Source organism: Pelobates fuscus, chromosome 3, assembly GCF_036172605.1.
Source record: "Pelobates fuscus isolate aPelFus1 chromosome 3, aPelFus1.pri, whole genome shotgun sequence".
Taxonomy (NCBI): Eukaryota; Metazoa; Chordata; class Amphibia; order Anura; family Pelobatidae; genus Pelobates; species Pelobates fuscus.
In genome coordinates this window covers 273,624,547-273,648,999 of record NC_086319.1, presented here as the reverse complement: position 1 = coordinate 273,648,999, position 24,453 = coordinate 273,624,547, and the positions used below count along the sequence as shown (strand labels likewise).

At 36.7% G+C, this 24,453-nt stretch overlaps 1 protein-coding gene across 1 annotated transcript in view; it reads left to right on the top strand.

Moving 5' to 3' along the window:
• The first annotated feature begins 462 nt into the window (after positions 1-462).
• Positions 463-24,453, top strand: part of PAX8 (paired box 8) — a 40,912-nt gene continuing 16,921 nt past the window's right edge. Inside the window, exons 1-10 of the mRNA XM_063445553.1 lie at positions 463-521; positions 2,027-2,133; positions 12,459-12,509; positions 14,474-14,639; positions 15,733-15,930; positions 16,976-17,058; positions 19,085-19,210; positions 20,732-20,907; positions 20,986-21,106; positions 23,870-24,061. Coding sequence (XP_063301623.1) covers positions 2,109-2,133; positions 12,459-12,509; positions 14,474-14,639; positions 15,733-15,930; positions 16,976-17,058; positions 19,085-19,210; positions 20,732-20,907; positions 20,986-21,106; positions 23,870-24,061 — 1,138 coding nt within the window. The 5' untranslated portion in view covers positions 463-521; positions 2,027-2,108. The remainder of the gene's footprint in view (positions 522-2,026; positions 2,134-12,458; positions 12,510-14,473; positions 14,640-15,732; positions 15,931-16,975; positions 17,059-19,084; positions 19,211-20,731; positions 20,908-20,985; positions 21,107-23,869; positions 24,062-24,453) is intronic.

The window sequence follows — 24,453 nt, the reverse complement described above, 5'->3', positions numbered from 1 at the left end:
TATATAAATCAATAGATAGAGATAGATAGATAGATAGATAGATAGATAGATAGATAGATACAGATAGACAGAATATAGAGCAGTCACCATGAACATCAGTGAACTGTTACTCTAATTTATATTTTTTTCTCTCAGTAACCAGTGAGTAATAACAATAATAATAATAACAATAATCCCCTATATATTTTATAAATCTCACAATGCTTGGACACAGCATACATGGTGAATGACTAGTTTATTCCTATAATAATGTATCCCAGTAGATAAAGCACTGTCTCTTTGCTATAAACTGTATATAAAGAGATATGAATAGAGAGATTTCTGAGCTGGGAACCAGCCAGCCATGATCAGGACCCTCCCCCAGCTCCCCTCCAAGCTCCAGCAGCCAATCCCAGCCCTGGACGCCCTGAGCCCCCTGCAAGGGATAAATCCTCCGCCCAGGTCCTATGGGAGGAAGACAAACTTCTTTGCAAAGTGTGAGCAGCGTGTGGGAGACAGTGAGGGTCCTCAGAGACAGCAAGGTACAGTGTGAGCCATCTCCTGCTCAGCCATGGCTGTCTGTGTGTGCATGTCTGTCTGTTTGTCTGTACCAATTCTCTGCTTCTTTCCATATGTGTCTATAGATAAATGACCATTGGTTTTAATCTGTGGATGGTGCAACATTCGCTATATATCTTAATACCTGCACTTTCATCTTTGGAACAGAAATTAGAAACTGTGTATTTAGCAATTTCTGAATCTAAACAATCCAGTTATCAGCATCAGTTGTTTGGACCATGATGCAGGTTGGGTTGGAGATGCTCAACTCTCCCTGTCACAGCATTTCTACCAGCAGAGTCCTGTGATATCTGTCCTGGATATTGACCTTTATCCGGTGTCTACAACTGTGCTACAGCTTGACCATCACTCTGTAATGGCAACAATGGCTGTAGTCTAACTCCCACTACCTGGATCTCACCCTCTCTTTATTCTGCATTGTGAGCTTCTCTGTCTGACACCTTTCCCTTTGTCATGTCTGTCCCTGTCTTCCTTTTTAAAAACTTGCCATTCTGCCCCTATCCATTGCACCCTTCCCTGTTCCAACTGCTCTATCATATACCTCAGGCTATTATCATTTGCCCCCTTTACTCTACTCTACAGTCTTTTTCTACCCCATATGTTGCTGAGACTGGCACTTACCGCTCAGACTTCTGCCTTTGTATTATTTTGTTTTACCACTGATAGGCTTCTCGTCAACTCTCTTACCCAATACTTGCCCCATGCCACCGTCTCATTTGCCCCTGTCACTCAGTACCTGCCCCATGGCACCCTTGAACAGTGCTCTATGCCACCCTCTCCTTTACCCTATCACCCTGTACCTGCCCCATGCCATCCACTCCTTTACCCTGTCACCCTGGTCCTGCCCCATGCCATCCTCTCCTTTACCCTGTCACCTTGAACCGTGCCCCATGCCATCTTCTCCTTAACCCCGTCACCCTGTACCTGCCCCATGCCACCCTCTCCTTTACCCTGTACCTGCCCCATGCCACCCTCTCCTTTACCTGGTCACCCTGTACCTGCCCCATGCCACCCTCTCCTTTACCTTGTCACCCTGTACCTGCCCCATGCCACCCTCTCCTTTACCCTGTCACCCTGTACCTGCCCCATGCCACCCTCTCCTTTACCCTGTACCTGCCCCATGCCACCCTCTCCTATACCCTGTCACCCGGTACCTGCCCCATGCGACCCTATCCTTTACCCTGTCACCCTGTACCCAGCCACATATCACCCTCCCCTTTACCCTGTCACCCTGTACCTGCCCCATGCCACCCTCTCCTTTACCCGGTCACCCTGTACCTGCCCCATGCCACCCTCTCCTTAACACTGTCACTCTGTACCCTGCCCCATGCCACCCTCTCCTTTACACTGTCACTCTGTACCCTGCCCCATGCCACCCTCACCCTTGCCCCTTTTATCCTGTACCCTGGCCTATGCCATCTTCCCCTTTGCCCCTTCATTGTAAGTCAGTTGTTTCTCCTGCTTGCAGGTTGCTCTGGCAGAGACTCTGGTTGCTGCTTTCTTGACAATTTCGGACCTTTATTGAGGGACTATTTTGATTTGCAGGGAATATGCCCCACACCAGCATGCGATCAGGTAAGTTGTTCTATGATCTGCTTGTTTTACTGTCTGCGCTGTGTTCATCTGAAATGTAAACTATTTAATCAATTTCTAACAAAAGCCTTCTGATCTCTTAATTCAGTAAAACCTCACTGACTGTGGAAACATAGTTCACTATATTGTACAAAGTCCATTGGCCAATAATGACAGTAATCTTCATTGCAGTATAGTTTGATGGGTTATAGCGGTGTGTTACTAAGTGTCATGTCCTGCTGTGTTCAGGCATCCAGACATTACATTGATCACGTGATAAGATTTAATTGCATATTGATGCATGATGATGTTTTTGCATACATGCAGTGCAGTTGTGTGTATACTGGCGGGCGAAATACACCACAACTACAATAAGTCATTTAAAGAATCCAATGCATGACAGTCAGTCAACTTCTCTGAAAAAGGGGGAATGCTTCAAATTGAAAAACTAACAAAACTAACAGTCTGAAATATATTACTTTGTATCCTGTCTATGTATGTCTAAATCAATTTATCTATTCTCTCTCTCTCTCTATCCATCCACCCGTCCTCTATCTATCTATCTATCTATCTATCTATCTATCTATCTATCTATCTATCTATCTATCTGTCTGTCTATCTATCTATCTATCTATCTATCTATCTATCTATCTATCTATCTATCTGTCTGTCTATCTATCTATCTATCTATCTATCTATCTATCTATCATTCTCTCCATCCCTTACACAATAGCCTGTATCAGGCAGTGGATATCTTTATAATAAGTATTGAACAAATAACATATTCATTGCCTATTCTCCCCATCCCCGAGTTTATGTGTTAGTTATCCTATTTCTAATTAAGGAAATGCCCCTTAATACCCCCTGGCAGGCTCTGGTGCCCTGGGGAGCAGAATCTGTTTTGTTCTTACCCCTCTATCTGTTTCGTGCATTAATCTTTTTACGGATATATCGCCTAGAAATTCGTTTAATACATTTATTTTTTCGACAGTCAGTAAATCCTGTGTTGGATATTTATGCCAACCGCCCAGATTATTCTAAGTATATAGAGACAACATGTTTATTTGGAGTCCCTCTTTCCCCAAGAGGAAGGTGCCTTATTCTGCGCATTATTGGTCATTCTGCAGATAATTACTAAATTAATTGAACAGACAGTTTTGGGCAGAACATCGATCCAAAAGACTCATTGTGGACTGCAACATCCTACGGTAGCAATATATAATCTAATAGCATTATGACATAAAGTCATACAGTAATAAAATATACAATATATAATGCTTGTGAAAGATGAACACAATGTACCAATTTATTGTAAATAGAAACAACAACATAGAATATATGGATAACTGAGCAAAAGATTTGACCTATCTGCTGCAGGTTCAGGGGTAAAATTTGTATTTCTCCCCTAAAGATAAAGAGGTAAATGATTTGGCCCCTACAGATGTAGAGGTAACGTTTTGGCCACCTCCTGCATAATTAGGTGTACAATATTTTATCTACGCCAGAAAAAAAGGGTTTTTTGATTTTATATACACATATACAGGTAATCGATTTTATATATACACATATATATATATATAAAATTGATCTGACATGGATAACATATATCGATTATAAAATCGATTATAAAGTGTGTGTGTAAAAGATTTGTCTATGTCCTGCAGATATAGGGGTAAGAGATTCTGTAGTTTTGCAGTTTTGGGAAGATTGTCATCTTCTGTTTTTGGATCAGAAATAGATGCTTTGAGGTCACATCTCCTGTTAGTCCTCAATTTGAATACAAGTTAATTAGCAGATAATTTGCCTGGCTGCAGAATGATCACTATCCCCTCTGCTGACACTTTAACTGCCTCTCTGATTGATGCAACTTCAGGGAAGATCTGAGGAGGAGATGAGTGTTTCAATGTATCCCCAGCCCCACTGTATCCAGTTTCCTTACTTTCAAAAGAACTCTTTCTGATATCTGCATGTAGATCTGACACTACTCACTGCACCTAGAATTCGTTGCTCCTAAATTTCCTTTTTTTTTTTTTTTTTTACAAAGGCTTGACAGCTCCTTTAATTTTCTAATTATAAAAACACTGTGTATGGTTGGAGGGCATTGCTGTGCTATTACTTCCTTATCTACCATTCCCTTGTTTTATTCCCAAAAATGCAAAGAATTTACATTTTTGTTTTGGTTTTGTTTTATTTTTTAATATAAAATAATTTTCCTTGGATTCATGGCATATTAGAAGAAAACCTGGTTTAGAAAGGAAAATAAAGGAAGAGTTTGTTACAGGATATTTTTTTCAACTTTTTAGATGTGTAGTTATTATAAGAATGTGTTGTTTGTTTTTAGTGTACAATTTTGAAATACCATAAGTGAAACAATTCATCCGATTTGTCTCGCTAGTTGGTGAATATCTGAGATTATATAAACTAATCCAGAGTGATTTTATTATACTAGTACAAATCAATAAACAAGGAAACACCAGGTTCAACGTAAATTATTATTCTTACAGATTTATAACAACAATATTATTATTATTATTATTATTACTATTATTATATATCGCCTGCATATGCCGTAGCGTCGTACAACAGACAGATATCATAAAGGATTGTGCACCCCGGGATTAAAAGAAAACCAATGTCTGATCTAAACAGCTTGCAGTCTGTACCAATCCGATATTCAAATGCATATTATTATTATTATTATTATTATTATTATGATATTTTGATATTTTGATAATTTATTATTAATATGTTTGTTATTTTCATGAAATTATAATTAAATATTGTTTTATTAAGATTCATTTTGCATACAAAATGATTCAAATAAAATATATTCTTGTTTGTTTCGAGGAAAAGGGGACATTTAAAGTAGGCGTAATAAAAACTGCTTTATATCACTTTATAAAAAGAGGTTAGGGTGCTCCCTGACGCTATATAAAGAATAATAATGTGCTTGCTCATTAAGAGTTAATAACGATGTAAACTTCCTTATTAATCATCCCTACCTTGGTACAAACTCTAAAGCAACACGAACTCAGCATTTGATTTTTTTACATTAATTTATTTCAATATGAGTAGTACTTTGCAGTGGACACATAACCGACTGCTTAGAATGCAATGTTCTTAGAGGAGTAAGGACTCACCCATGGTACTGCAGGAGTTTGTGAACTACATTTCCCATAATGCAGCATGCTGGCTGAGATTCATAAGACAAGTAGTAGACAAACACCTGCAATTAGAAGCTTAGCACTCACTGGCTGAGGCTGGTATAGCATTATATAAGCCATGTGAGAGAGATGTATTGATTGATTTTACAAACACATTTAATGAACGACCCAACGTGTTTCAGACTCCATTGTCTGTCTCCACTTCAGTATTTACACTAACATTAGGTGATCACTTAATTAAATGTATGCAATATCTTAACAGACCAGTATAGCTCCTGAAATATCTCAATAAGGGGTCTCTGTAATTGAGTGCTTATCACCCCTCCCACCCTCCCCCAATCTTTATAATCAAATTTATTTATATCAAGAATCAAACTAACTTTTAATTAAATATATATTTCGGTTTACACATGACGTTTAAACTGCAGTTAATCTCACTAAGACTTTATTTTGATATTTTAATTTATAGATTTTTTTTCTCCATAACTCTCAAAACCAGTTATTTTGCTATTATTTCAATAACCAATAATGGTCACTACATTCTTTATTCTTTAGTTTCTAACACACTACAGCGCTTGTTTTAACAAAGTGGGATATAATAGAAGCATCCGATATTAACACTGACACTAATCCAATTTATATAGTATTGTAGTAATCCAACTGATAGTATATGCAAATCATTGTAATTAAAAGTAGCAATAACAGCATCAGCACCAATAATACTAATAAAATCAATAATAATGTATGTGTGTTTATAAAGCGCCAACATATTCTGCGGCGCTGTACCATTAAGGCGATATATAGACAGAAAAAATATTGACATAACATCAGCCCAGGAATTGAGCCGTGCCCGTGGGGTTAAAACCCAAACCTATCTATTCCTAGGTATCAGACATTCTGAATCGAACTCTAGAAAGGAACCAGTTAAGTCATGCAATGTCTGTATGTGCTGCTATTTATGACTGACTGACCCATGATCCAGGTTCTCATTGACGTCAGGGCAACAGGCGTGTTGGACTATATGGCACTGTCTGCTGGGATATCATCACTGGTGTGGTACATCCAATAAAAGATAGAGGGAACTCTGACCCCCAACTCCCATGATGTTCAGCCATCCTATATCATAATATTTAATACAACTCCCCCAAAACACTCCACCCTTTTCTCAGTGAGTAGTCACTAGCCAATTTAGCCAGCCCAGTAGTAATATGCCATTCATGGCAGAGATCTATCATCAAGGACATGCTGATTAGAACTATGTTATATATCAGTTAGATCTTTCAGTATACACTATGTGGAGTGGCTGTTGTATACTTATTGTGACAATTACTACACCTGGAATTAATAGCTACTCTATGTAGGGAACATATTAATATATCACACCTACCTCTTTCTCCTTTCACTCACTAGATAGTGAGCTGTGTGTAGTCCAGAGCTAACTTGCAAAATCCAGGACATTGTAAGTGAAAATGACACATTATTTAGCTCCTCAGTACAAGGTGTGATATGTTATAATAAGTAAGTAGTTAATTCACACACTAAGTGATAGAACATTTACACACCACTATGTTTTTTCGATACACCATGCTTCCCAAGTGTCCCTATTTAGGAGGAACAGTCCCTAATGTGAATTTCGAATTATTCGGCTATAATAGCCAAATTTAAGGCAAAATAGGATAATTAGACAAATTTTCCAAGTCAAGAATTGTATTCACTATATGTGCCTAAAAAATGTAATTCAATTTGAATTTACTTGAACTTCCCAAAAACTCACAGTTTAGTGAATAACTCTGTAAGGGAATAAAAGCATAGAAGTTTATTCTGAATTAGTAAATTAAAATCCAGTTGGTAAAATTTAGAGTAAAATTACTCATGTGGAAAAAAAAAGATCTCCAACTTAGTTTTATTCATAGCTTGGCTGCTTTAGTCTTGAATTTGTCAGTCAGATTTAAATTCTCTACAATTTATTGTTTAGTAAAAAAACAAACAAACAAAAAACCTGAGTGAGGTTATTCACCAAACAGCAAATTGTGGCGCGTGATCCATTAATATCTAAAAACAACCGTAAAACAAATTATTCTTAAAAAGGACTGAGTTAATTTTCCACGAAAATGTCTTTCTTATAGTACACCTATATGAAGCACAAAACAGTACAATATATCAGACTAATAGCACTGAACAGAAAGATAAAGAATAATCCAGAGCTATACTTAACAGTCGGACATTGTGAAATGCTTATTGTGGTGGTGCTGTGGCTGATAGTGGCTTAAATAGACTCACAAAGAAAACTGTCTGCTTTTTACTGCGTACAATGCATTCTCTATTGCTTTTACAGAGCAGGGTTTGTTTTCTGAGACAGTGAAATATAGGTTGGTATAGTTGTATCATACTGTTTCTTTAAATGACTTAATCTGCTACAATTTCAGTTGTCCATCTTTATCTTCTTTGAATCTGACATGTGATGAATTAATTCAGTACTGCTGGCAAAAAAATAAAACATTAAGCTTTAATCACTACACATTGGTTTGTGGCAAACGGGAAAGCAATTTTATAAAGTTTAGGCCAAAATAGTCATTTTTTGGGGGGGGGAATTCCGTTAGGTTACCTCACCTAAAAGTTTATAATGAATTTACTTTGAATTCCTGACAATTCAAATATTAGTGAAATATCATGTAGGTCATCTGTATTCTCTTAGATATCCAGGCCTAAATGTTTTACATTTGGTTTACACTCAATTTACTGTTTTTGCAGTCACAAAATATTTTATATTATTGACCATACTTTTGTTGATCTATCACCATTCATTCAGAATTCACGGTATTGAAATAATTATTCTGCCTTGCAAATGTGTTTATACAGAGTAAATGCCAAAAGTAAATTTAAAATATGTTTTAAATATATATACATTCTATTGTCAAGTCTTAATCGCAGGGGTTGGCAACCTTCAGCGCTCAACGTGTTGTGGACTACATCTCCCCTAATGCTTTGCCACCATTATGATTTCAAGAGCAATATGGGAGATTCCAAAGATTGCCAACCCCTCACCTAGTTCACGAAGCTGTTGTATTGCTCAAAATTCTCTGGCAGCCAACAAATACCGGTAGATAATTATGAAGAAAGTACTTGATATTCACCTATCTGATTGTTACAGTAAAGGAATGGTTGGAAGCTAGAAGATTGCTTGAAACATTGTGATTTGTCAGACCACTTAATTACAGAAAATGTCAATTTTATGTAGAAAATTTCAAATACAATTAATATGTTTTATAATATTATTTAATGATATAATGTTTATAACATTAACAAATCAAATTTAAATGGGGGTATAAATGAAATGGCCATATGGTTATCTAGTAGAATTTGCTTATATGGCAGCAAATCTGGTCCAAAGCCATTATTTATAGCCTTGAATAAGGGTCCAAATTCACATATTTCCAAAAATCTGGAGTGAAAATACAAAACTGAACTGAACCAATTCAGATTTACGGAAAAATCGCCAGAATTAGTCATGTGTTCTTGCTGACTAATATAAGAAATACATACGGATTAGTTTTCAAAACCTTGACTTACATCAACTAGGGATGAAGGGGCCTAGTGACATATTACTGGAGGGGTTACTAACCCTGTTAGTGTTACAGGAGGGTTATGGTTTAAGTTAGTTAGTTATTATATCCGATAAGTTACCATTACCATTCAGACTCATAATTAATACTTAAGAGATGATCCAGTGACTGTTTTGTATTCCACATTTTTACTAATTAAAGTTTCTCTCAATTTGCCGTAGATAGTAAAGAAAACAAAATCGTGCACCACTTCTCACACAATTTACAACTCAAAGGTGATTTATATAGAAACAAGCAGAATGCATGCTACTAAGTTACAGACAACACAAACTGTCAAAGTATACGCTGAATTTTTTAAATAAAATATGTTTTCTTAAAAATATTCTAATCCATAACAATATGTTTTCCATTTTCTTAACATGCATATTTGAATGAATATAGGGAAGTCTATAACTAGTTTCACACTAGTTATTGATTAGTCACATACAATCTAAGAATATATATATATTGGGGTATGGGGTACATTGACGTTGTGGCAGGCTTATGCAATATATGATCATATAATGTAACTAAACCCCCATAATTTTTTGCCTAGGTGAGGTGTTTTTAAATAAAACTATTACAATCTGTGAGATTTTAAATCATTGTTTAGTGAATAAGCGAGTATGCTGGATTGTGTATTTTGTACGTTGTATATTTTTATATATATAAAATTCCTTTAAGTGCAATAAAGTGAGGCATATTTATGATAAACATGTCATTTTTGACATGTCTTCCTTAATGCTCTTCCTTCGTCTCATAGAGCCCCTGAGATCAATGATGACAAATCTAATGATATCCAGATATTGGCAAATTGTCAGTCATTCCATAGGTACCAGGTTTAGCCAGCATTGTAATTATTAAGTGCCCTAAAGATGGAGACCAAAGTTACACTATAAAATACCAGATAAACTTAGACGTCTGTCAGACAAATCTTGAGATGTCAGAATCATTTTCCAGGTAAACAAAAATGAGCACATTACTGAGTTTACAAAGCACACCCAAAAATGCATGGTGTGTCCTCAGAAGGGGTGCACGTTTAAAGACCATTATTGGCAAATAAGGGTGGGTAGGGATACAGGGGAAATTGGTAGTATGTGCATAAAATAATCTCTCTGCCGAGGTTACAGAGGCTAAAACCGGAGGATAATGCAGGCATGATTAGAATATGCATAGCTATCCTGAATATTAAATCAGCCAGACAAGAGGAAAAAGCCAAAATGAGCTTGCGTATGTGGGAAGATACGTTGTATAGAAATGTTACACACATTGTCACAGACCTGCATTGTAACATCTTCATTCTACTTTCTCTCTTAATTTACTTATAAAGCACCAACATATTCTGTATCATTGTACAACAGGGAATGTGTTTCTAGTAAATCTAGATAGGCTTTCTGGTGGAGCGTAGATGATGCTCTGATCAATGGGTTTCCAGTTTAAATGGATTATGGTACAATTACACAGAGGATATATTGCAATATATTCTTAAATAGAGGAATATTACAAGGTGTATGGTTATATATCTAGTTATATATTAAATGCATATTAATTATATATGATACATGTACACAGAACATATATTGCAATATATTCATGAATCAGGAATAGGTTACTTGGTATACACTATATATCTAGCTATATACAATATATATAACAATTATCTCAGTCTCAGTCTCTTTCCACCTTTGGTTGGGTGAGAATTATATTAACAGAAGAAGCTTTACTCAGCTTAGTGAATTACAATGTTCCCATAGACTAAATGCTATTTAGTTAGAAGACTGTCAGGGCTATTTACTAAAGAGAAAATTAAAAGTGAATTTAAGGCCACAGTATCTAAAATATGAGTGAGTTACAGACACTAAAGGGACACTATAGTCACCAAACAACTTTAGCTGAATGAAGCCAGCATATTGATCATGCCCCTGGAGTCTCACTGCTCAATTCTCTGTCATTTAGGAGTTAATTCACTTTGTTTATACAACCCTAATATCACCTCCCTACAAATGACCTGCACAGACTTTCTAAACACTTCCTGTAAAGAGAAATCTCATTTTTAAACTTACTTCATTGCACAGTCTATTTAATTTAGAATTTCTTATTCCATGCTCTGTTAATAGCGCCTGCTAGTTCCTACTGTGTGTGATTAAAGTTAAATTTACAAAACAGGACATACAAACTTCTAAAGCAAGTTAACATCTGATAGAAAAAAAAAAAAAAACCATTTTGTTTTCATGCAGGCTGTGTCAGAAGTGGCAAGTCTCCCAGAGGTTTTGGATGACTCATGCATTTCACTGCGGCTCCCAGACACCCGCAAATCATAAACAATATCCTGGAAATCATACACACAATCTAACATACGATGTATGTGTATGTGTGACTTCCAGGATATTGTATATGATTTGCGCCCGCTGATAATGATCACTAATGATTGTGGCTCTTTAAGAGCTGGCTAAGCCTCTGTAGTATCGGCCTGAGTGAGGAGGTGACAGGCTGTGAATCAAGTTGTTTTGATGCCTATAGTGTTTGTCTACATTTTAAATTCAGTTTGACTTCATCTTGAATTCTGACTTTAGTGATTAACCTTTGTAAGTCTTAACACTCTTAAGGAACTCTCCAGTGCTAGGAAAACATATGCCCCTTTCCCTCCCACACCCATTCCCATGTTGCTGACCGGGTTAAAACCCCTTCAATGACTTACGCTCCTCCCCCGCCGATGTCAGCCGACAGGAGGAGACCTAATGCGCAAGCGCGGCAATGGCCGCATGCGCATTAGACCTCCCCATGGGAAAGCATTATTCAATGCTTTCCTATCGGGATTCCGGCGACATTGAAGGTCCTCATGCATAGCGTGAGGAGGTCCAGCGTTGTTTAAATCTTTTTGTGGTTTAAGAAAACGGAATTCCCTATTGTGGCTGTCTATCTAGGACTTTACCCTGCAAGGTAATTATTGCAGTGTCCCTTTAAGATAATTCTGTGTAATATGTCTAATGTTCCTTTTTCATCGCATAAACCAATTGTCTGCTCTCAGATTATGGTGATGTAGGCTCTGAATAGTGTATTGGATTTAATTATATATATATATATCCTCTTTAACCCCTTAAGGACACATGACATGTGTGACATGTCATAATTCCCTTTTATTCCAGAAGTTTGGTCCTTAAGGGGTTAAAAAGCCAGGTTTCCAGTGTACACATACATGTCTGAAAATGTAATATAAAAATGTTGTTTGCCAAAAAATACTAACAAAATGGTGGCACTTTGCAGCTCAGTTTAATTATTTTAGATTTATTCACTGCAGTGAGATTTCAAAATGAATTCAAAGTGAATTTCAAAATTTTAGTCTAAATTAGCCACACCTGCAGCATTGCTGACAATTTGTACCTTTTGGCTAATGGGCCTTAAATTTGAAATTCACGTTGCATTCTTACTTTACTAAATAACTCTGCTTGTGTTTGGTAAGCTCTTTTGATCAGGTTCTCCCAGCATCCTTCAGGTGCAGATGTAGTCTGGTAATGTCATGGAGTTTGATTGTGTTATATCTAAACAATCCATTTGTTCACAGAACTCATCACAGAGAGGGGCTGCACAGGACCGATCAGCTCACTGCATATAGGTCAGCGGTTAATTCTATTATACATGTAACACACATATACAGATTGATGTTCACATCCACATGATGTAGATATTTTTCATTACGATTGATAGACTTCTAAGTTTACGTTTAACCCCTTAAGGACACATGACATGTGTGACATGTCATGATTCCCTTTTATTCCAGAAGTTTGGTCCTAAAGGGGTTAAATAAGAATTTCTCTAGTTGAGGTAACACATGTAAAAAGCGGTGGCACCATTACTGCATCATGTATGAAGTTTAGCAACTCACAGTATATTCAGTGTAAATGTAGCTACATACAGCAAGTAATACACCCAGTTAATACGTATACAAAATATAAACTTTACGGTAACATGTATGCAAATTTACAATGTCATAAATTAGAAAATAGCGAAATGTGATAAAAAAAAAAACAGCACATCTAGTGAGGTGTAGCAAGGGTACAGTACAGTGATCTCATGTTTTACCTTTTCATATAGATAATTTACAAAGATAAAGATACAAATTGTTGTGTAGTACATGGAGCCAAAATCTACTCTTTTACAGTCATACCTGTGTTGTTGTCCAGTCCATGTGATGTACAGTGGTCATGTCATGTTACAGCTTGAGCAAACATATAGCTTCCTACATGGTAGAGTTTCTTAAACCAATCATCCTGGATCACCAGTGATTTACTATTTCGAAATTACCCACTTCTTTTCCAATGAAAAGTTGATAAGAAATGGACAAATGGTGATTCTATGAACCCCAGTTATTTGAATGAAAGATATGCTAGGTGAGGATTAGGCAACCCATCGCACTCCAGATGTTGTGGACAATATCTCCCATAATACTCTTACAGCCATACTGCTGCATCATGGGAGGTTTAGTACACAACATCTGGGGCACCAAAGGATGCCTCCCTTGGCACTAGGTCATATATATCAAGGTTTGCTATATTGGAGAACACTCTCTCCCAGTAGAGAGAACTCACAAGCTGCCATCCTTTTACGGAAAGTAAAAACAGTTTCATGGATTTTCTGCACATGTGTCTGTCTAGTTCATTGGATCCCAATCCAGTTCCCAATGTGCACCAGCAGTGCAGTATTTAGATATTTCCCATTACTGTTCCTGTGGGTACACTGACATATTCTGAACCATTGGTGAGCCTTAAAATGACACTATTGTCACCAAAACAACTTTAGCTTAATGAAGCAGTTATGGTGTATATATCATAACCATGCAGTCTCACTGCTCAATTACCTGCCATTTAGGAGTAAAATCACTTTGTTTATGCAGTCCTAGCCACTCCTTCCTACATGTGACTTACACAGCCTTCCTAGAGTCATCTAAAGTTTACACTTCATTCATTGCAAATTCTGTTAAATTTAGATTTTCTTATCTCCTGCACTGTTAATAACTAGCTAAACCCTGCCAGAGCCTCCTGTATGTAATTAAAGTTTAATTCACAGAGCAGGAGATAAAAACTTTTAAATTAAGTAACATAAGATGGAAAATGAAACCATTTTGTTTTCATGTAGGCTGTGTCAGTCAAAGCCAGGGGAGGTGTGGCTAGGGCTGCATAAACAGAAACAACAGTGATTTAACTCCTAAATGGCTGTGAATTGAGCAGTGAAACTTCAGAGGCTTGCTCTATACACAAAATCTGCTTTATCAAGCAAAGGTTGTTTTTGTGACTACTCTAAGGTCTGAACTGGAAACCACTACTCTAATAGTGTATCACACGTCAATAAAATAATATTCCATGCCACAGGGCTATGGTGCTACATTTTGTCTTGGAGAAACAAAGATTCACGTGTTTTACATAATTAGTGTTATGACACCCAGCTTGTAATGCTGAGCTTACAAAGTATAGTTACCTTGTGCATAGTCAGAACCACATGTAGGAGGTAGATTGAGCTCCACAGGTTTCATGTTTTTGGCTATGAATTTTCTAACTGTTATGTTCTGTTTTACTTCTTCAGGTCATGGAGGTTTAAATCAGCTAGGTGGGGCATTTGTGAATGGGCGCCCTCTCCCAGAAGTAGTTAGGCAACGGATTGTTGACCTGGCACATCAGGGAGTTCGTCCATGTGACATCTCACGCCAGTTGAGGGTCAGTCATGGATGTGTCAGCAAGATCCTGGGCAGGTAAGGAGAAACAATGAAAATATCTTATCAGACATTCTAAAATGTGACAGACATGCATATAAATGTATTTATTTATAAAATATTTTACCAGGAAAGATACATTGAGATTTCTCTTGTTTTCAAGTATGTCCTTGGATTAAATTGCAGGGAATACACATAGACGGGTCCTAGACATTAAGCAAGGAGCAGAGAAAAGATTATACATGGTATGATTATCTATATAGCTCCTAAAATATGTTGGAGTTTATAAGATCTAAACAATGATACAAAAAGAAAAGGCATACTAAAAGGAACTTAAATTTAAATGTCTATCAGGAAATAAGACGACATGAGGTGACTTTGTGTTATTCAGTTCTTCATTATACTTCTTACACTGTATACATATATATATATATACTGATGTATGACATTAACAATAGGATAAAATAATTCACATAACATAGAGGATAAACTTTTCGAAGAATTTGAAAGTATAAAATCCTCTTCTATTCTGAGGAATACTCAAATAGCTTCTGTAGAGCAACGTAAACATTGCTTAAAAAAGATTGGTGAATTACTGTACCTACACATTGGAGTCAGTTAAAGCTATATAGAAGTAGTTTGTTTACTCCTAAATAGAATATAGACCATATGACTCATTTAATGGGGCATATCTGCATCTAATGAAATTAATCTATATACTCCATCAACATTGTGATATTCAGAGTATTTCATATTCAAGTATAAATAAACATGGGCCATCCAAACAATTGATCTAACAGTAGTTAGATCAGTAGTTCTAACTGATTGTTCGAATTTATTTAAAAAAAAATAATTAAACATTTTCTTGCTGTTAGCATACAACAGCATGCATGTGATGGCCAGAATTTAGCATCAGATTAATAGAGTGGTTGAAGGTCCCATGTGTACAACTTTAATGGGCCTTCACCATTGTTAAATGACTTTCTCCTTTTTTTGAGGATAACAAGGTGATTTGTAGCTGCTCCCTACTCAACCCCTCTGGTCATTTCAGTGCAATTTAATAAGATAATAATGTTTCAGTTATATAATGTTGTGGTTTTTGGTAATTATACCTTGTTCTGTATTGGAGTAGGTACTATGAGACGGGCAGTATCCGACCAGGTGTCATCGGGGGTTCAAAACCCAAAGTTGCCACCCCCAAAGTGGTAGAGAAGATTGGAGATTACAAGCGCCAGAACCCCACTATGTTTGCCTGGGAGATCCGTGACCGACTGCTTGCAGAGGGTGTGTGTGACAATGACACTGTACCCAGCGTCAGCTCCATCAACAGGTGTGATAAATAGATTTTCAATGTGCACCCTGTGTGTATATATAATATGTATGTGAAATGCAGTCTGACAACTATCTCCCCATGTTGAATAATTGCTATACTGTGGTGAGTGACTCAATCTGCCACAAATTGCTTTATGACCTTTTATGTATAGCCATTGATGCCCACTTTGTAACAAACATTTTATATTTTTTCCTCTCTTCTTCCTTACCAGTTTTGATATACTTAACTTTCCCCTGCAGGATCTTGTGTTTTGATTACTTTTTATGCCTTGTCTATTAGCACAGATGTCTGTAATGAGCTTCCTCTTAGACAATCCCATGGTAGGTGCTGTGAATGGTGCCATGTTCCAGTGATCTTCTTCACTGAAAGCTGGCACAGTGCCTATAGTCATGACTATCAGAGAACGCTGTATCCCTGGGGTCACAGACTATTTATATACTGTCAAATCATCCCTTTCTACATCATTGCAGCTTCTCTGAATTGAGAATTTTTGTTTTTAATGGGACTACATGTTTTTAACTTGATCCAGAAAATTGATTTAGCAATACAATTTTGTACATTTTGCGAAATGGCAGCATTATTTCATATAAGTGTAAATTGTTGGAAATTCAAAGTGAGTTGCAAATATTAGGCAAAAATAGCCAAAATCAGAATACAAGCCTGGATTGGAGATTTTATTTTCCTATATGGCTATTTTAACCTAAAATGTTGAATTTAGTTTGAATTCCTGATAGCTCACACTGGCCTGTTAGTCTGTATCCATGGCCTAATGTAAATGCTGACTGTGTATAAAATCTCAGATTTGTGAACCTGGAAGAACATGGATGTATTTTGCTATTTTTTGTTATATCTTTTTGTGTGGGAATTTAGTTTCCTTTGTATAATAAGAGTATGTGAGTTTCTGTTTTGACCATACTAGTCATTTCAAGCTTTGTGTGCCGACACTAGGTACTTTGGATTTATAATGGGTCATCTTAGGTTAAAATGAGTTCTGACATGGTTCTAATATCTTGCTGTACTTCTCTTTTTCTTATTATGACAGAATAATCCGCACCAAAGTCCAGCAGCTCTTTAACCTGCCTATGGAGAGCTGTGTGAAATCGTTAAGCCCTGGACATACTCTGAGTAAGTGCCATTGTGTCTCACTCTTTCTCCAGGTGATGGAGTTAAATGGTTAATTCAAACAAGGATGTCAGCTAGAAGGACTTTCACACTGTCCCGTCACAAAAAAGGCCGCCAGTGTTAGTCTTAGTTCAGACATTTGACAATTGCCTTGCAGTCATGATGTACGTTACAACATTCCATTTATATTTCAGAGTTGTTTTCTTAGAGCCATTTAGCCTTTGGAGTTAGGAATTAGGTTTCACTTTATAGGGTAGCTCCAATCCTCATAAACATTACAGCCCGCTGTGATGGTTATTATGTAAGAGGTACCCTGATCCAGTTACCTGGTAATAGGGCAACTGTTTAGCAATGATTTGCCCTCCTACCTGTGTCCCCACTAGGTTCAGATGCTCCCTGGTGGCCCAGTGACACGTTTACGGCGTCTGCTGAGCCACAGAAGCCAGAAGCCATGGCCATGATCTCCATGCATTGGCTGAGAGCATTAGCTGACTGCTCTTAGTCGATGAATGCTATTCTGTGGCTGGTTGATAACACCCAAATTACGCTACCAGAGATGGAGTTGCACCACTGACAACAGAGGAGATAAAATCCATTTGTGCAATGTTTCCTAGTGAAATGCTATATTATACAGACTCCAGGAACCATGACCACTTCATATCACTGAAGTAGTCATGGTACTTGGAGTATGCCAAACATTGTATGTTAATGCATTTTTTAATTAACACAAGATGTATCACCATACTCGCATTCAGCGTACTATCTGATAGCATATGAGCACTAGACTAGACTGCACGGCATGGCTGAACCATAATTTAAGTTTGGTTCAGAATTCGGAAATTCAGCTAATCACCTGATCGCTCAAAATTCAGCTGAATTGTAGTTTGACCTGAAATAAATCGCCAAATCTAATTAGCACCACTATCATCAAAACAGGACAGAAATGGCTACTGTCTCAAGAAGCTTTCAGGGGACCACAGTGGCTATTCTTTTAGCCTTGTGTTTTGTTTTTTTCTTCACAGGGACCAGCAATGTCCCTTGGATCGGCCAAAATTTATATTGTAATTTGAATATATATATTTTAGTCAATGCCCAACTCATTTATTTGCTGTGTATGGTAGGCAGCAGTGCTTTACCATATAACAGCTTTTCCTCTACTCGTATTGGACGATTAGAGTTACATGCACCAGGACAGCGGGATTAAGGACAATAGAGCAAGATAAACACATTTGTTAAAGCATGTATTGATCTGCTGCCGTTGATACCATGATAGACCAGGGCCCTATTAGTATGACATTCAAAACCTCTGCTATGTAGCATGTCTGAATGATAGTGCTCAAATAGTAGTCAATTGAATCCAATACTAAGTCAGGCAGTTCATGTAGGCTTGGCCAATAGTAAAAACCTTCCATACACAGTTATTAAATATTATTACTGGGAAGCACTATAAAATGCTTGATAAATTTTACAGCAATATTAAATAATTCCGTTCTTCAAAACCAACATCGAAAGGGCAATCTGTGCACCATAACCCCTATGGCTCACTGTAGAGATTATGGTGCACCGAGTCTTTGGTGGTGTACCCCAGATTGCTGTCAAACTGTTATTTAGTGCTTTTCCTAAAGCCCATCCGATCTATAGCCAAATTAATAATAATGAAAGCTGCATCTTCCATTGAGAGGTTGCCCAACCATTTTAAAGATAAGCTGATCTAATAGATCTGGTTGAATGGTTGCTGGGCACTTGTGTGGCAGTTCAGATGCCAGTCACACAGATTTAGTTTGCATGACAATTCCATAGGAAACAACTGGAATTTAAGCTGGTAAAGGGGAGGCAATGATTATTAAGGAGGAATAGAAGGGAAAGACCAAGCCTAAGTGACTACATTATTTAACTAGTGCTATTAAGTAATTTTACCAAAATCTTTATTGATACAATAAAATTACATTCTGAGTTGTGTGCAGTATAAACACAAAACATTGTAAAATTTAGATTTGCCGTTATCGTCATTTTCCTGTTTGTCTGTCAGTTCCTAGTTCAGCCGTCACACCTCCCGAGTCACCACACTCAGACTCTCTTGGATCAACCTATTCCATCAGTGGCTTGTTGGGTATCAGTCAGACCGGCTCAGATGGAAAACGCAAACTTGATGATAGTGAGTAGAATTTTTTTCCCCCCTGGAATGTGCATGTTCTCAATACAAACTTTTCCCAATATATACAATATTAGTGACAGTAAACATTTTTTACTTAGGATGTAATTCTCAATCCTGGAACCTGATACTATTAAGTACGTATATTAGAAAGCAAAATAAAAAATGAGAATAAAAAATATTACTAACTCGATCTATTTCATTTTCATTTGTTTAAATATTAACTTCCCATGCAGATTTATCAATTTTAGTCTACAAAGCCTTCCAATGTCATAGCAGAAAAGTCTTCAAATACGGTATGCACAGTAACGCAGTGGATTTCCACTTTTTCAAATCCATATACTCTATTTGGGGATGGTAGGTGTGTGTCTTAAATCTTCCAAAAAGCACAATATATAGAATAAATGTATGCTGTTTTGAAGATGACACGTCCATGCTAAGAACAAGGCAATTTGGAAACAGTAATGTTAGTGAAAATTAAAGGAACGGTATTAACCCATCCATTTAACAGGCTGACATAACAAGCATGAGTATTACTCATCTGCACTTTTATGCTGGTGGTTGTTTAGTTGAAAAATATGTAGATGTAGTGGTTTGTTAAGCTAGAACTCAGCTATAAAATAATAATAATAATAATAATATATGTGTAAATACACTGTAGGTAGTTAAACAATAAATGTATTTTTGGTAAGGATACATATACTATTTGAAGCAAGTAACTACATGAAACGTTTTTAAATACCATGGCATGATTAGCTGTTTAAACTATAGACTTTTACGGAGAACACCCCTTTCACGTAGACTGTAAGCTCATTTGAGCAGGGCCTAATTCACAGCTTGTCTCTGTTATTTTCTGTATGTCAATTACTTGTCTAATATCTCCTTTTTCATAATTGTAAAGTGATACAGAATATTAATGCTAATAGTAATAATAATAATAATAATCATTTGGTGATTTGCTAATCTGTCACTTGGAAATGTGGATCCAGTAATGATTGGAGTTGAGATTGTGAGGCAATAATATTAATAATTCCTACTGATAGAGAAACGTTTAATAGGATATCTTCACGTAACTAGTAGGCTAGAAACAAAAAAAACTGCTTAACAACAGCACAATCATCTTGTATTCAAATACATGAATCCTTCATTTATAAGCATTTAAATTATAGCTAAAAAAAAAAAAACAACACTTTTTCTTTCTTAATACTCAGTAAGAACTGAATTGGGAAGCAAAATGTGTGGAGTAAATGTGTGCCAGTGCCGGTGACAAACATTTTGACAATTAAGGGAGATTTTAGGATTATTTTATTTGTCCCCTTCAATATTCTGGCTGCCCAGTTATGCTTTCAGATCTGTCCAACCCTACTATTGGTATTGGCTGTAGTCTGGCCATAAGCTTATAAACATTAAAGAACATTCTAAAGTCACTCTCTCTCTTTCTCTCTCTCTATATATATACTTTGCATGGTTTGTCATGTTGTAATAAGACTTTTTAAAAATATTTCCATTTCTTAATGTCTGCAGGTGACCAGGAGAGCTGCAGATTGAGCATTGATTCCCAGGGCAGTGGGGGACTCAGCAGGAAGCATCTCCGCACAGAAGGATATGGCCAGCATCCATTGGACAGCTTAGAATGTCCTTACCAGAGGCAACATTTCCAAGAATCCTATCCCTCCACCAGCCACAGCAAAGCTGAGCAGGTTGGTACAATGAAAGCATTATATTATCCTTCCTCTCCATCATCTCCTGGATGATCACTATCTATGATGTCATTGCAGGCTCTTTACCCTCTTCCTCTGCTCAATAATGCAATGGATGAAGGGAAATCACCACTGACTGCCACCAACGCGGCTTTAAGCAGAAACCTCACCACACACCAAGGATATTCTGCACTGTCTGGTAAGAACACAGTCTTCTGAGAGAAGATATAATCCAAACATTTTGTCAGCGGGAGGGACGGGAAACAACTGATAGTCTGCAACACACTAGTACTTTATTCACATCAATGCTTTTCTTGGAGCATAGGAAAATAGTTCACCCCTGACTGGTTAAGGGACCAAAAACTATTAAAAACAACGCAAGTATAGCTATGATGACATCAATGCAACTGTTTTTATTTGTTTCTGTACTTCTTAACGAGAGATCATTAACACCGACTTAACCAGGGGCTAGCAAAGGGCCATGAAGATACTTGGCCAAACTTGGCCCCATATGCTATCACTATACTCAGTGTGAACCACAATTCTGAAAATCGATTTTCAATTGATATCAATCTTTGGATTATTTATCAAACTGCTAATTGTGGAAAAAAGAAAACTGCATAGGACGTACTTGAAAACCCGAGCAATCTGAATGTACCTTTGCTGGTTAAATACTTTGTTATTATTATTATATTATTTGCTAAAATCGATCAATCAGAAAAAATATTAATCTCTGCTACTTCTCCAGCCCAGATATATTGACCTCAAATGTGCTCTTGCCTTGTCAGTTCGTCACAATTCCCAGTTTTGTGAATATTTTATCCCATTAAGTTGTTAATAGTTCTAATTACAGTGTGGCAAATAAATATTACCTACTGATCTCTGACATATTTTGCAGTCCTGCACAATGGGTAATTTCACTCCCTCGCATGAATGCATTATGTTGTGTGTATTATTAAACTCAAACACTACTGGTTTTATAGCTTGGTATACTTGCACCAAAACTCTTTTAAGAGATCCGTCAAGCTGTTAATTAAAAATGTAATACAATGTAAAGACTATTAAAACAAATAAAAGAAAATAAGTGATCTACTCATATTTTCTTGAAAAAATATATTATTAGTTTTTATTTGTGTTTATTCTTATGACATGTGACAAGTCAAGATTCCCTTTTATTCCAGAAGTTTGGTCCTTAAGGGGTTAAGAATAAACACCAATAAAACTAATAATATATTTTTCAAGAAAATATGAGTAGATCACTTATTTTCTTTTATTTGTTTTTTAAAGACCAAAATAGTTTCTTGAGTTGTTGAACACTCTCTCTTCACAGATTGAAGTTAGTGTTATATTGTAGCATATGGGTTACTAAACAGTAAGTCGTGTTGAATTAGAAACCGCATTAGCTAGAGATTTCTTTAATGGCTTGGCTCTTTTTGACTCGAAAGTATGTCTCCTTGCCAGCACATACTGGTTAATGAATAAAACCCCTAAAGGATGTTAGAAGTTGAATGTTGCCAGATATCGAGATATCATAGAATTAAATTTTGGATTCCAGGAATCTTTACAGTTAGGTATTTCTGAATGAATACATGACTCCATTAAGTGTTCGTTTCATGTAGAACCAGACTACAGAAAAACAATAGGAAATATAAAAAGTTTATGTAGTAGGATAATTAATTGGGCAAATTTAGCCCACAGATACTACTAAAAAGTGTAATAAAGGCTAGAGTGCCATTCATACATTTATACTTTTTTTCATCATCAACTTCATTCATAAAACATTATCAATTGTCCTGCTTACTATACCACCCTCTGTTTAATTACTAATGAGTCTGTGCTTTGAAGTAAATGTAATTAATTAGAATTCAGTTTCATTGTATGTTCGTTTGAGGTTGTTACTTTACCTTCAACCCATAGTCCAACATAAGGCATATATTCTCATTGGAGCTATGATCATCTGGAAAAATTAAAGGGATGGCTAATCACCACTGAGGGCAGATTTGCCCAGTGCTTGCAGCCTTTTGTTACTGTGTCAGGTTGAATGCTTTCAGTGGATAATGCAGACATTTTTTTGTCAAACTGCTCAAAAAACTGCTCAAATTTATTTTGAAAGAAAGGAAAAGCCTTAAAGGAACACTATAGTGTGTGGAATACAAATGTGTACTCCTAATGCTATCGTGCCTTATACAATGTTTAGGTCTTAAGTCCCCCTTGTAATGTTTTAAAATGCAATATTATTTATCTGTTCTCTCTTGCAGCACTGGTCTCTGCACTGCTGTTCTGCCTCCTTGGCTGAGATCATAGAAATCAATGATCTCATGCAATCCAATGCATTCCAATAGAAATTGCTATTACATTGAAAGTGCCTCTTGTGGCTGTCTGACTGAGGCATTTAAATCTTGTATTGCAGTGGTTCCCAACCCAGTCCTCAAGTACCCCCTAACAGGCCAGGATTTACGGATTACCCAGTTGTGTCCTAGGTGTTTTTAGAAAAGAAAACAAAATCACTTTAGACACAACAAGGTGATTCCTAAATCCTGGACTGGTAGGGGGTAATTGAGGACTTGGGAACCCCTGTTGTATTGTAAACATTTCCATTGTACAGGACGCTAATGTTTTACACTGCAGAGACAAAGCTACAGGAGCACGACACCCAGACCACTTCATTGAGATAAAGTGGTATGGTTGCCTATAGTGTCCCTTTAAACCCTACAATGAACTGTAGTGGTTATGGTGCCTTGAGAATCTCTTTAGAACCCGTGTAGAGGATGCACAGGCCTGGGTATCTGCTGGTTATAAAAAAAAATGCTAGCGACTATTACATAAATAAAACTGACAGACTACTTAGCAAGAGAATGACTACATATTCGAGTCTAGACTTCATGGTCATCATCATTACTTTTGTATTTATTTTTCTCTTTAATTTACACACAATTTTCATCCCATTCATCACCAATTATAGAATTATCTGCATTCACCATAAAACAAGAAGCATCTGACAGCTCCAGCACTAGCTCCACCCCTTCATCATTATATAGTCCCACCTTCTTGGATCTGCAGCCAATGAATTCAGGAGCCTCAGCCCCACATTTCACAGCATTCTCTCATACAGGATCTGTATACGGACAGTTCACTAACAGCAGGGCTATTACAGGTATGGCTACCACCTGAATCAAATGACCAAACTGAGTCCATTAAAGTGACTACATCATAACTTGTTTCACTATACTATTTTTACTTTATGTGCCATTTAAAAAATGTTTACATCATAAAATGGTAAAAATAAATTTAAATGTATAAAACACTCAACTAAAGATAACCTATTTTATCATTTTTATTCCACAGATTGTTTAATCCCTTAAGGACCACACTTCTGGAATAAAAGGGAATCATAACATGTCACACATGTCATGTGTCCTTAAGGGGTTAAATATAAGTGAGTCTGAGGTTGGGGTAGACAAACCATGTACAAAAATGTGCCATTAAATAGATGCTATTGAGTTTGAAAAAGTTAGATATGTATAAACCATAATATTTATTCTCGAT